The sequence below is a fragment of the Miniopterus schreibersii genome (assembly GCF_964146895.1).
Source record: "Miniopterus schreibersii genome assembly, chromosome: 9".
Classification (NCBI taxonomy): Eukaryota; Metazoa; Chordata; class Mammalia; order Chiroptera; family Miniopteridae; genus Miniopterus; species Miniopterus schreibersii.
In genome coordinates, this window is record NC_138118.1 from 6,497,749 (window position 1) to 6,511,736 (window position 13,988).

Consider the following 13,988-nt stretch of genomic DNA (forward strand, 5'->3'; position numbering starts at 1 on the left):
TCTCTTCCATCTGTAGCACAAAGGAGTCAACTGCTAAGAATTCTGGAAAACAAGGTGTTTTTATTTATAGCTGTAGCCACAACCTGGCAGCATGGGGGTGGGTGGGAATGTCCAGGCCAGTGAGCCCAACCCAGCCCAGACTCCCTGGGGCTTGGGGACTCCTGGCCCTCAGCAAGCAGAGTAGAGGCTGCTCGGGGAGGCCAGCGGTGCAGCAGTGAAAGCAGCAGCGCTCAACCTGGCGACCCTCAGGTGGGGTACCTGGAGGGTGGTGGGAGGTCCCTGCAGGATGGGAGAGAACTGGAAACCCAGGGCTGGGACTCTGCAGCCTGGGTCCAGTTGGGGCCCTGAATCAGGGTCCTTGGTATACTGGGTGAGGTTTGGAATGGAGGGAGGGGCTAGACATAAAAAAATAACTCAGGGGGCGGGGCCAGTGGAGCAGCAGGGTGCTCTCAGTGTGGGTGGTCGGGCTGATGGGGAATGAACTCCCTGTGGAGAAGGGGCCAGTCCTCACTCAGGTCTGGGCTCTGGCTGTGTGGCACTTCCGGCAGAGCACGTGGCCGTCCAGGGGGAAGCAGCCATTGTCGTCCGCCTCAATGGACAGCCCCTTGCCGCAGTCCTAGGAGGAAGAAGGACTTGCTGGTGGGAAGGGCCCCTGTGCACCCCCCACGCTCCCACATTTGCACTAGGAAGGCCAAGTGCTTCATGGCTCAGAGCTGCTGTCCTCATGGTCTGCATGCCCTGCCCAGCGACCCCCACCCCCACTCATCCCCACTATCACTTTTGCCCCCTAGGCCTCCTGTAGGAGGATGGGCAGTGCCTAGAGCTGCACCCACCCCAATAAAGGACCCGGGGCTTCTCCCACCTGTCTCAGCTCTGTTCTGACTCTGTTTTTTGTGTGTGTGTTTTTTTAAATTTAAACGTCTTTATTGATTTCAGAGAGGGAGAAAGAGAGACAGAAACATCAATGCTGCGAGAGCCATTGATCAGCCGCCCCTGCACACCCCCTACTGGGGATGGAGCCTGCAACCCCGGGCATGTGCCCTGACGGGGAATCAAACTGTGATCTCTTGGATCATAGGTTGATGCTCAACCGCTGAGCCACACTGGCCTGGCCGGTCCGCCTCTCCTTTGTTCTGAACCTGAGACCCTAACCCGGCCACCACAAAGCACCGCACCCTTCCCCACCACTGCTCGGTCTCCTATCTCAGTTTATCTGTAACTCAGCAACCCCACAGGAACCCCACTCCGCCCTTCCTGCCCTGACCAAGGCATCGAGCGGGGCGGGCCTGGGCGCTGCCACTGATCACCCTCAAAACTGCAGGCTGGCACTGCCCACCACAGGGCCAGGGAGCAGTATCCCCACCCGTCCCAGCCCTCGGGGGCCACGGGAACACTGACCTCACACTTGTAGCACTTCATGTGGAAGTTCTTGTCCAGGGCGACCACTCGCACAGTCTCCTCCCGGCCAGGCTCAGGCATGATGGGCTCTGCACAGACAGAGCACCTGGGCGCGTACTGCCTGGAGGGGAGCAAGGCGGCGCGCGTCAGGATGCGGAAAGGGCACACGGCCTGCCACCAGACCACGGGGAGAGCAGGCAGCGGGGGCCTGGCAAAGGGCCGGCTTCTCTGCCCATCTTGCCCCCCATCTCGAGGTAGAGCAAGCCCAACAGAAAGGCCTAAGACCAGCTGCCGTAACTGCCCTTATCAAGGGATACGTCCCATCCCTGGACCCCTGACCCTAGTCCACCCCCCACCCACAGGTGACCCTGCCTGACTGCTGGGGGGTACAGAGGGACATTAAGCCTTGGCCACCCAAGGTGCAATTCTGAAACGCACACCTCAGACACAGAGGTGGGGGCCAGATTCTGCAGGGCCCCTGTACCGCCCTTTAGCCACCTTACGGGATTTTGCTGCCGGCCTGAGAAAGTAGCCACCTTGTAAGCACTTCCTAGGGGGAAACCAGAGTTCCAAACAACTCTCCAAAGGAACTTCTAGAACTTGGCCTGTGTGGAATGAAGTCACTCCAGCACATGTTGCTGAAACTAAGACCACAACTAAGAGAAGCCTCAGTGAGCCAGGGGCCAGAGGGCTGGCCAGGAGCAAGACATTTCCTAGGCCCAAGGCCCCTGGAACCGGTCCCTACCATCTCCAGACAGGACATGGGGCCAGAAAGCAAGACCAGGGGTTTGGAGCTGTCTTGGGGTCAGAGGGGCAGCCTGGCTCCCAGACACACCATGGCTGGCCCCAGAGAAGAGCCCCGAGGCTGTGGCGGGTCCTTACCTGTGGTAGTCAGGGACGCAGTGGGGCCGGTTGGCCTGGTCCACGATGAAGGAGGTGCCCTCCAGGGGGCAGGCGCAGACCACACAGGTGAAGCACTGAGGGTGGTAGGCTTTGCCCGTGGCCCTCAGCATGCGGTCAGTGATGGGCTGCCCACAGGTGTTGCACTTCTCCAGGGTGTCCTGAGGAGGAAGCAGGAGGAGACTGGTACCCAACAACCGGCTGCCAAGGCCGGTCTGTCCCATGTCTGCCCCACCCCCGGCCGGGCCCTGGGGTGGCCTCGGCCCCACACCCGACTCACAGTGTAGCAGCCCTCACAGTACGGTGCCCCCTCCAGGCTGTAGAACTGCTGTCCCTGCAGCTGCTGCTCACACTGGTGGCAGGTAAAGCAGGTGATGTGGAACAGCTGTCCCAGGGCACGAACTGCGGGCTGCGCACGTGCCAGGGGCTGGTGACACCGGCCACAGGACTCTGGGAAGGCCAGAGAAGATAAACAAACATGAGGAAGCTTGTCAGGGATCCGCTGGCTCGAAGAGGGAGTAGGGCCACAGGTATGGCCGGCACAGTAACAGAGCGGGGGACAGATGTCCCAGGAGGGAGGGGGTGGGCTCACCACTGACAGTCACGGTCTGCCGCTGAGGATTCTCCATGTCCTGCATGAGCTGCTGGGTCAGCTGCTCCAGCTCCTCCACCTCCTTCAGAGACAGAGGTCCTGGGGCCCCAGGGGAGCGCACCTGAAACCCCAACACCCTCTTTATACCCTGTCAAGGGTCACCCCGTCCAAGAACACTCCCCAACCACCTTATCCACTTTCTTCCAAGAAGGACTAACTCACCTCCCATTTCCCAGGTGCTCAGGTTTGACCCCGAAAGCCCCTCACCGCCCCTCCCAGACCCCAGCACCACACGAATAAGGGGAAGGGGGTGACCCTTCCACCCGCTTTGCCCAAACCCCCCTGGGCAGCCACAGACAGGCCAGAATGACGGAGCAGACGGAGGCCACGCACACAGCAGCTCAGGTCACTGAAGCACCGAACACACCAGACCACGCACCAACTCCACAGAGCATGCTCGGACATGGCCCCCCACGGAAGAGGTCGGCGCAGGGGCCTGCGCACTCAGGCGCGCACACACCTACCCGGCCCGCCTGCTGCTGAGCAGCCCTGTCAGCGTGAGGATACAACACAGGCAGGTTAAACCAGAGCTGTCTGCAGCAGCCCAGCCCCCAGCCCTCTACTCGAGAGGTCCGGGTCCCTCCTGAGACAGGGGTTCCTGGTCCACCTGGCCTCACTTCTTCCCCTGGAGGCCTCAGGAAGGGCCTCTCCTAGGCCAGCCCATACCTGGGGATCCCACTATGTAGGGGATCCTGAGAGAGCTTGGGGGTGGGAGTGGGGTGAGGGGGTACTGCAGGGACCTGGCAGGTACCAGGAGGAGGCGCCACGGGGGCTGTGACCTGCACCAGCATCGCCATGAGATGCTCCGACAGGAACGCTGGCTGGTCTTCTCCGTTACTGGAGAAGTCCACGCAGGACTGTGGCCACTGCGTGTTCTACCTGCCCATGCCTCCATCCCATAACACCTGGCGCCTGTCTCCCAGCTACCTCCTCCCACAGCCCCCTTCCCCTCAGCCCGGGCCCAGCACCCTCACCCCATCTGCATCCAGACAGGGCTGCGCCTGCCCAAAGCAGACACACAGAAGCCCAGGCTCTTAGCCATTTGCCCTGCAGACTCCTGCCCTGTATCCCCCATGAGCCACCCCCTCAGTGTAGGCTCTACTATTTTTTTCCTCTCCCAGTCTTCCCCTCCTGGCATCTTGGGGACAGAAGGACTCCGCCAGCTCTTGCTCTCTGGTGCTATTGTAAATGCCTGTCCCACTCTTTGGAAGTATGAACTATTCGTGTACATCAGCTCCTCGTGGGTATCCCTGCTCCTTCAGGACTCACTCACCAGTCACTTTTCCCTCTCTGCCTGCCAGCGTAAATGCCACAGCTTCGATGCCCATGGCATTCAGACCTCTAGCTCCTCAACCCCAGTGGCCCCAAACGTCCCTCCATCTCAGGCACCTTCTACCATGGGACACCCTGGACCTGAGAGTCATGAGTCTCTTTACCTCCAAGACCCTGGACTTGACCCCCAACCACACTTCCTCCCCCTTCCCCCTGCATACCCACTGAAGAAACCTACTCAGACAGGCTTTCTTCTCCCGCCTCCCAGCCCTCCCCCTGTGCCTCCCCAAGCCTGGCCCCATGACCACCTATTTCTACTAGACTCTCCCAGCCACTCTAGCCACCCTGAGCCACTGTCACTTATCTGGCCCAATCTCAGCCCTGGCCACGCCACCCGCTTCCTGTTTCTGCCGCAGGGCTACAGAAATATGTACAGAGATCACCAAAAGCTGCAGAGTGAGTTCACCAAACACAAAACACTGCAGGGCCCTCAGCCAGTCTGTCGTCTGGCTGTCCTTCCTTCCCCACAGCAGCTGCTCCAAACCTTTCCATCTCCTCAAGCCCCTCGCTCCCTGGCTCTCACCAGTGACCTCACCTCCTGCATGACTGAGAAGATGGAAGCCGGCCAGCCCAAGCTCCCTCAGTGTTCCTCTTTTCCACAGAAACCCTGTGGTGACACTGACCTTGCTCTGGGAAGGCCACAGCAGGGGGGCCGCCACCACCTCTCCTCCAGGCTCATCCCAGCAGCAGGCCCTGCTCAGGCACCCCTCCTCCACCAACTTCTTCCTCCCGGCTCAAACACATACCTGAGCCCCCTCCCCTGACCTGGAAAAACGACACACACACACAGGCCCTGCCCTAGTCCCACCTCTCTGCCAGCTCCCCAAGAAGCCTCTTCGGCAACTCCATCTTCTCACAACTCCTTTCACCGTCCCCGCTACGGGGCACAGATGGACCACCGCTCGGCCATCGGTGACTTCCAAACAGTCAAATCTGTGGCCTTCTTGTAGTCCTCGACCTCTTCAAGCCCCCACCGAAGAGCTCCTCAGCCATCAGATCTGTCCCTCGAGATGCCACCGTGACCTGAGGCCCCTCTTCCTTCTGCCATCGTCTCCCCAACCCCCACATGACCAGTGTGAGCCCAGGGTTCCTCCCAGGCCCGCAGCTCCTGCTGCGTCAGCCCCGGGACTGCTTCAGTACCACTGCCCCCCATGATGACCCCGAGTCCCAGGCCTCTCCCAAAACCCAGTCCTCCGTTTCTAACAGCATGACAGTCCGAGCTGAAGGCAAGTCCTCCTGGAACTGTTGCTCAACACGCTGACAGCTGGACCCCTCCTCTTCCGGTCCAAAGCATTTCCCCTTCTCCACTTCTCTATTTGGTCAGCATTACCGTCATTCATTCCCCCAACACGCCGGGCACTTATTTATCCCTCACCCCCCCCCTTCCTACCAACTGCTTATCAGCTACCAGGGCCTGGAGGCATTTCCTTTTGCGACAGCTCTCATTCCCACACGTCACTGACCTCCTACTTCTAGTCCACACCTCTGCTGTAAACAGTCCCAAAAGCTTCCAAAAGCATGGCAGTCACCAGTCCCCCAACCCAGCCACACACCCACTCGAAAACCATGAAGGACTTGCCAGGACTGACAGGCTCCCTTGGGCTCCCACCTACCCCTCTATACCTCTAAAACTCCCCAGAGGAACCTTCCACTTTCTAGTTCCCGAACACTCTAGTGGATCTGTGCCCTTGAGCTTTGCTCATGCTACTCCCACCCCGGCCCCCTTCGCTCTCCTCTCTGGATTCTTAAGTCCAACCATCCTTCAAAGGACACCAGCGCCAGGATGCCTTCCCTAAGCGGCCGGCCCCACGCTCGCTCCCTGGCTTGAGCTCCTGCAACACAGGATCCTGCACAACTCATGGGCACTTGGCATCCCCTCCTGCTGCGCCCGTGCCTGCCCACACAGGGACAGACACTCCCGCTGCCCATTCACTCTGTGGCTGCTTGGACTAGATGACCCGCAGGGTCCCTTCAACTCTCGAAGTCTCCTGAACTAGAAGGCGGGAATGAGAACTTTTCAATCCGGGGCACTCAGGTGCTAGACAGAGACCCCAGCACTCTCTATGCATCACCTCAATCTTCACAACCGCTGTACGGAGTGGATAGCGTTATTTCAAAGACGGGAAACTGAGGCTCGGCGTTCACCTCACTTGCCTAGGATGTAGTGAGATGAGGAGCTGGGAATTCTATCCCAGGTCCAGCTGACTGCCTCAGGCTAACCTCTTTGAGAGATCCCTTCCGCCCGGAGCACAGAGCACAGTGCTTGGCACTCAGCAGATGCTGGCTCAGCCAGTGCAGGCACTCTTATCACCAGCTGGGCCCTCGGGCAGTGAGAGTGCTCAGAGAACAGAATTTAACTCAAGATTCCAAGAAGGAGGAAGAACCAGGGTTGGACTGGTGATGAGCTCACCCTCCCCTTTAACATTCAGGGGCAGGGCGTTAGGGATGGGCCACCAAACCCTCCACCTAATTCAGAGCCTGTGCTGCTCCCCACTCCCAGTCAGGCCCACCGAGCCCCTGCCCCTGCCAGGCCCCCTCCAGAAAAGCTCTTACCACTAATCCAAACCTAGAGGCTGGAAACTCGTATCCCACCCCCGCCCAGAAACTCCTTTGCCCCCATTCTCTGGCTCCTGACTTGCCCCCCTGCCCCCAGCACCCAGGTGTCTGCCTGGTCCTCCCACCCGCCCTCACCTGGTTTTGGTTTTGAGCTGGGGTGGGCACTGGATGCTGCTTCTCCTGCACTCGGGGCTTCTCCCTCTGCTGAGCATAGGTGAAGCTGGGGGGCTGAGGGGAGCCTGTGCCAGTGGAAGAGGGAGCTTGAGGGGGCCCCAGCTTTTGATTGGGCTGTGGCCCCGGTCCACTTGGAGCTCCAGGGCTGAACTTGGAAGCCACAGGAGTAAACTTGGGAGTCACTGGAGAAAACTTTGGGACTGGGGGACCTCGAGACTGGCTGTTAACCAAAGGCACAGGCTGGGGCTGGGGCTGAGGCTGAGGCTGAGGCTGAGGCTGAGGCTGAGGCTGAGGCTGAGACTGGACATGGAGCTGGACCTGAGGCTTGGCCTGGGGCTGGGGCTGAGGCTGGGGCTGCATGTGGAACTGTGCCTGGCTGGGAGCCGGAGCCTGGGGCACAGGCTGGGAGCTAGAAGGAGCCTTCCAAGGAGGCAAGGGTGCCGTGCCCCCAGCTGCAGGCTTAGTACTGGTCTTGGAAATGAACGGAGTGGCCACAGGTGGGGGTACATATCCAGATGACACCTGCAAGGGGAGGCAGAGGAGAAGGGAAGTGTGATTGCAGGGGGGTGCTCTGTCCCCCCCGCAGCTCTGCCCCCGCTTCTTTCCTTCTCTCCGGTTCCTTACCCGGGCTTTGAAGGGATCATTCTTGGTCATGTCATCCAGCAGCGAGGACAGAGAGTCTATCTCCAGATCGATACTGCTCACCTTCTCCCTGGGCTAGAGGGTGAAGGGTCAGGGCGCCCATCCCAGCCTTCCACCCCACCGCCCCCGACAGGGCATAGGCGCACGGGCGCGCCTTCCTCTCCTTCCCTCGGGGGTCCCTGCGCGGCTGCCCCCCCCAGGCTCCGTACCTGCGGTGGGAGCGGGGCCGGGGCCTCGGGCCCCCCCTCCTCCGGTGGAGGCGGTGGGGTAGGGAAGATCTCCTCCTCCAGGGGTGCGGAGGGAAACAGGTCGTCGACTGGGGGAGGGGGCGGTGGGAAGGCACCTCCCAGGGCGCCCTCGACGTCCTCAAGGAGGGGAGGCGGCGGTAAGGGGAGATCTGGGGTACCGAGGAGAAAGGGGGTGGTCAGCAGGGGCCCCTCTACCGGCTTCGCTAAGTTCCCCTCGCCCAAGAACTCTCCCAAGGGTGCCGGGGCACGAGGGGAGGAAAGGGGGGCGCAGGGCGCGCAGGGAGCACGGGGTCAGGAACGGCAGGGGGCTCGGCGCAGGACTGGGGGCAGCTCCCGTTACATTTCGGAAAAGGGACCCCGAGGGGAGACTCGTGCCCCACGTTCCCACCTCCCGCCCCCAGGCGGGGGACTTGGACGGGTCCCAGGAACCCTGGCTCCCAGCCACGAGCTCCACGATGAGGTAAGAACATCTGCTCGGGACAGGGTGGCTGCGCCCTGCCCCCTCCGCCGCAACCTTTCCAGATACCCCCAACCCCGAAGCCGCTGCCCCGCAGCCCCCGCCCCCCGCCCGGCCGCGTACCTTCCGGGGGCGGCGGCGGGATCTCGCCCACCCGGCCCATCTGTGCGCGCTGGGCCCCGGCGCCCGGGAGAGGCTCGCTGTCCCCGGGCCGGAAAGGATTCACTTTGGGCTTCGGGGCCACCACCGGGGCGAACTTCTTCTGCGGGGCGTAGAAAGCCGGCGCCGAGACGGAGACGGAGATCGCGGGGGACGGGCGGGGGGCCGCCATGGCCGCGCCGGGCTGCGGGGGGTGGGTGGCCGGGTTACGCGGCGCCGAGCCGGGCGCAGACCCCGGGGCGGGCCCGGCTCCCCGCGGCGTCCCCGCGTGCCCTCCCCGTGGGTGGCTGCCCGCGCCTCACCGCGGGCCGGAGCGCGCGCGCCGCGTCTCGGGGGGCCGCCTGGGCGCCTGGTCCGCGCGCCGTGCGTCCCGGTCCCGAGCCGCCTCTCGCCGGGCGCTGGAGGGACGCAGAGCGCAGAGCGCAGGGCGGAGGGCGGGGGCGGGGAGAGCGCGGCGCGCAGACCATACAAGGAGCGGCCCCGAGAGGGGGCGGGGAGACGCGGGGCGGGCGGGCGCGGCAGGAAACTCCCCCAGGAAGGGGCCCTGGTCCTGCCCCGGGGCCCGAGCCCCAGCCGAGGTCCCCCCGCCCCCGCGCCCGCCGCCGACCACCCCTCCCCGAGCCCGAGCCTCTGATGTCATTTCCTGACTTGCCCCCCTCCGCGCCCGACCCGCGGGGCCCGAAATCTGACTCACCGTCCCCGCCTCCGGGATAAGCCGGCGGAGGTCAGGCGGTGCCCCCGAGGTGCCGAAGCAGCCCCTTGCGACTCCACCCCGGCCCTGCGCCCGCCTCTCGGGGCCCGCGGGTACCTGCCCCGCCACCCCCTGCGGCGGCTGCGCCTCCCCGCAGCGCGAGCCCCGCGCCCCAGGTCCCCCCCCCCCCCCCGGGTCGGTGCGATTGGCAAGACTGGGATGGCACTGGGCTCCAGGGTGACAGGGACGGTGAGGGGGCACTCTCCTTGCCCACAACACCCCCCCCAAGGCCCTAACGCGATGGAGAGGGGGGGCGAGCTCGAACCTCGAGGGTCCTTAGGGGATCCCAACTTCAAATCCTGGGCAGCCCCTTCAGGCTTCTAGGAACTCGCATCACCCGCGCCCCCGCCTGCAGATCTATCTGTTAAGATTTGGGGGAGGGAGAGGCGGGGACCGCGGAGCCGGAGGCTGAGGTTGGGGGGCCGGGGAGCAAGAGCGTGGACGCGGGCGACACGGCTTGGGCGGCTCCTCAGCGCCCTCGGTGACCCCTCAAGGAGCCTTAGGGCAGCAGCTGGGCGGCCCGCGGGGGAATCGGAGCCTGAGCTCGGTGGAGCCCCCCACTGGTCCGACTGGATTCCTCCGCCTTGGACTCAGCCCCGGGCTACGCGAAAGGGACAGACCTGGACTCCCTGAACACGGAAACGAACCAAGTTGCCTCTAGAATTCTTGCACACCCAGTGCTTACAAACCATGGAGTCATCCGGCCTTTCGGCCTGTAAATCCAATATATCACCCCGAGGCGCCGCCTTTTCTCTGCCGGCTAAGGCAGTTCCCTTGTTCACACCCTCCTGTTTCCAGGTCCCTGGGCCACAGCCTACTGTCAAAGAGCATCTGGGCTGCGCTGGGGAGACCATCCAGACTCACCCCTGGCATATCCCAGGAGAAAACAGCCTGGGAACTTAAGGGAGGGGCCTGGGTCACACCCCGTCAGCCCCAAGGTCTAGGCTAGAACTGTGCCTTGAGAGCTCTAACGTCAGCAGAGCTCACCCCCCTACACCTGGTGTCAGGTGAAGCAGCGCTGGAGACAGGCATGCGGAGGGAGGTCAGGGTGCAGAGACTAGCCTGAGCGTCCAAGCTAAGGGGCAAGTCTTCATTTCCTCCGTGTGCGACAGAGTGATGATATTTAATCCACTTGCTCTATGGCATTCCATGGAGAAAGAAATGCAATTCAATATCTGGAGTGTTACATAATACTTGGTATTAATAGTCAAGTCCCAGTTCTGCCCAGAATGGAAATTCTGACAGGTTAACCTAAGGCCGTTATTCTGTATGTTCCCTTCCGAGTTGCCAAGCCAATCTGCCGTGGGCCACGGGATATGTAACGCCTGCTTCTTCCACCTTATCAAATACTTAATTATGCCTAATACTGCATCTCTGTTTCCTTCTCAGACCCCACTGATCTATCTTTTCTCCGGCGTCTTATTGTCTTGGTCATGGGTGTCTCACACCGCCATAAACATGTGTGGCCACGCATGATGCAAAGCAGGCCCTGCGGACCTTCGCTGACAGGTATCAGCCGGTCCTGGGCCTGTCCCTGTGAAGATCGGCTAGAAACCTGGTGCTGGATTTCCTGAGCGTGTTGGAAATGGTGTCTTGGGCTTTACAGACCCAAAGTCTCACTGCCAGTCTTTTAAAATATACCCACTTGGGGGGGAGGCGGGGGGTGGAAAGTTAGGAAGATGGTTTCCAGATAGTGTCATAAGAAAAAAGCCACTTACAGTCTAAATGTCTCCTTAAGGAATGTGTATGTGCAAAATGTAGCGTGTTTAATTGTTAGGCAGCTGAACCTATTTATAAATCAAGAATAGAGAGTGCGTAGGCGGGCTTAGTTGTACTGACAACTAAAAGCATTTGGGATGCAGAATATTAAAGCTAAGCATTTGCAGCCAGCCATTCTAAATACAAGTAGAAACACCCGGGTATTCCAGGAGGACAGGCTTGCTAGGCCGGGGTGTCTCTAGCGGAGCTACAGGGCCAATGGTGTTAAAGCGCACTCTGCGAACAGGGGCGCCCCTGATGATTTTTAGGCGTTTTTCTTAAGTAAACAATTCTAATTGATCTCAGGTAGTATGTGTAAAAGGTAGCAAGTACACAGATGTTCTCACCTAATCATTTCCAACAGCTTGGGGCCAGGCAAGAGAGAGAAAGTAAAAAAAACACACACAAAAAAACCAAAAAAACAGGCAGCAAACTTGGCTACCTACAACATCGCTACACACCTCTGAGAATTTATGTCCACCAGGTACCAGAAAGTTTTCTTCAAGGTCACACAACATAAAGTAAGCAGTTAGAAGCAGCCAAGAAAAAAAAAAGGAAGGAACAGGGCAGTGGCAAAAAAAATGAATTTTCTGAAATGAAGACAGATGCTATCATGAGGTTCTTTCCGTGTACTGGCTGCAGATGGACAGAGGGTCAATTTTGTGCGGGACACTGGGCTTGGCACTCTAACAACTGCAAGATCAGCAACCACCAAACCAACAGCGTCAGCAATAATAATAGCGCACACCGCGTGAAAGCCTAGCGCATGGCGCTAGGCACAGTGCTAAACACCGTAAACAAATAGCCCCCATTTATCCTCACAACAAACCTGTGAGGAATGTACGTTATGATCCCATTTTTCGGTTAAGGAAACTAGGCCTTTGATGTTGCTTTTTTCACCTCTGAAACTGCAAAACGATAAAAATAAAAATTTTGTAATGCAAATATTTTATTTGAAAACACCCCTGCCCCCCACTTATATCCTTGCAGTCCTCACTTCTTTCAGGAGCCCAGTCTGGTATATCAACAACCTCTCCAGTTCAGCCTCACATCCATCCCTCACTTTATGTCTTTGGGCACCACCATTTTCTTTCCATCATATGGTGCCATCAAATTCTGTTTGTCTGCCTGTCTGTCTGTATGTTTACATAGAGACAGAAGTGGAGGGAGAGAGAGTTTTGTAAAATACAACTTTTCCATAAGGATTCTCCAAGTATTGTTAAAACTGGTTGGTGTTAGGGTATAGCACTGGAGAAGGCAGAAAGCTTTTATAACTGTTGACTTCCCCCCCCCGAAAATGTATAACTTTTATAATTTTAAAAAAGGAAAGAAAAATGACAGAGCCATCATCTGTTTCCTAATATCAGAGTGTTTTCTTTTCCACTGCCTCCCAAATTTACTCCCCTCCTAGTCCCACCTGCGTTGCTGGTCAGGACAAAAGGCGCTTTCACCTGTGGGGCTGCAGACACAGTGGAGGGGTCGGGTGGGAATGGGGGTGGGGGACGGGGGAGCACCCAGTGAGACCCAGGGATCTTTGTGGCAAAGCCAAGGAAGAGCAGCTTCCTGCTCTGCCCCAGAGGCCACCCCAGCCCAGCCCGGCCCCGATGCAAGGGAAGGACTGACGACCACAAATGGCCCCTTTTCCCTCCTTTCTCCCAGGTAGGCTGACCTGTGCACTTTTCTGTTCCATTCCCTTCCCCAGCCTCAGTTCAACCAGTAAATACCGAGAACTTCTATATTTTAGGCACTCCGCATATAATTAATATGCCTTCAAGAAACTCTCCATCTAGAGTCAAAAAACACTTAAGTAGATATTTTAGTGTAATCAGCTGTTAAGATTAGAAAAATAGTTCCACCCACCCAGTAGTGCTGGCCCGGTGTGGCCACAGCAATTACAATAGCTGAGTGGCCTTCTCGCCTTCAGACCTCAGTATTACGGCCCCACCAGGTCCAGGCAGCCACGAGCAGAGCCTGCACAGGGCATCTAGGGAGCAGGGGTGAGAGGAGCAGTCGAAGGCAGGGGTCCGTCCCTCCCAAGGTCTGAGCCAGATGGGCACCCAAAGGCACTGCGAGTGTCAGCAGGGCGGCAAAGTGTGGAGGCCGCGGGGGAGGGCAGGGAAGGCAGATGGTCCGCTGGCGGGCAGCCAGCAGCCGAGGGGGTGGGGAAGGGCAGGCAGGAAAAGAGGCCCAGGGCACCAACAGCAGCACAGGCAGGATGCTGGCACCGAGGCTGCCGCCAGCGAAGCATCTGCTACCTTTTGCCTCCCTTCTCCCTAAGCCCAGGGGAAACCAAAATCAGACAGAGCCTGGTCTAGAAGCTTGGGTGTTTGTCACTGAAAATAGCTGGCTAAGTCACTAGGGGAAGTAAACAACTCAAGGAATGGGGGGGGGGGGGCAGTGTAAAGATGGGTAGATAACCTAGATGCTTGAGATTAGAAGTACTTATGTTTCTCCAGCAGTTCCTGCCATCTCCACTCCTTTTAATATGATGGGCTTACTATGAAGACACCCACCAGAGTCACCTGACACAGGAAGTGGGTGCACCTTCGCAAACCCTGAGGACTCCTCAGGCACCCCTTCCTGCCACCTAGAGATGTCACGAATGGGTACCCGGTCTCAGGAAGCAGGATGGGGATCCACCCAGAAGAGCACGTCTTCTTGTGTAGATGTCTCAGCATGCTTGAGCAAGCTGGGAGGCAGGCCTTTGTACCCCCGTGTGTGGTGCTAGCAGGGGACATTAATGCCACAGAGCAGCCTGCCTGGTTCCAGGTGAGTTACTGTGTGTGCCTAGTAGTAGCATAGCGCAGGAGGCCCAGCACAGCACCTGCCACACAGCCAGGGCCTGTATGCACTTACTGAGTGCCACTGAGTCCCAGAATCGTTGAGATTTCGTACTTGATCAAGGAAGGCCCTGTGTTCTCTGAAGCTTAAGGGTTCTTGAATCAGCTTGCATCATTTGTT

General features: G+C 59.2%; 1 protein-coding gene across 1 annotated transcript; it reads right to left on the bottom strand.

The window, feature by feature from the left end:
• Positions 1 to 40: 40 nt before the first annotated feature.
• Positions 41 to 9,067, bottom strand: ZYX (zyxin). Its single transcript, XM_081148034.1, has 10 exons — positions 8,821 to 9,067; positions 8,483 to 8,702; positions 7,864 to 8,051; positions 7,637 to 7,729; positions 6,974 to 7,534; positions 2,891 to 3,011; positions 2,579 to 2,748; positions 2,281 to 2,459; positions 1,399 to 1,519; positions 41 to 616 (listed from the first exon to the last, which is right to left on the bottom strand). The coding sequence occupies exons 1-10, from the start codon at positions 8,983 to 8,985 to the stop codon at positions 512 to 514; spliced, it is 1,923 nt and encodes a 640-aa protein (XP_081004160.1). The 5' UTR covers positions 8,986 to 9,067; the 3' UTR covers positions 41 to 511.
• Between the last annotated feature and the right edge of the window lie 4,921 nt (positions 9,068 to 13,988).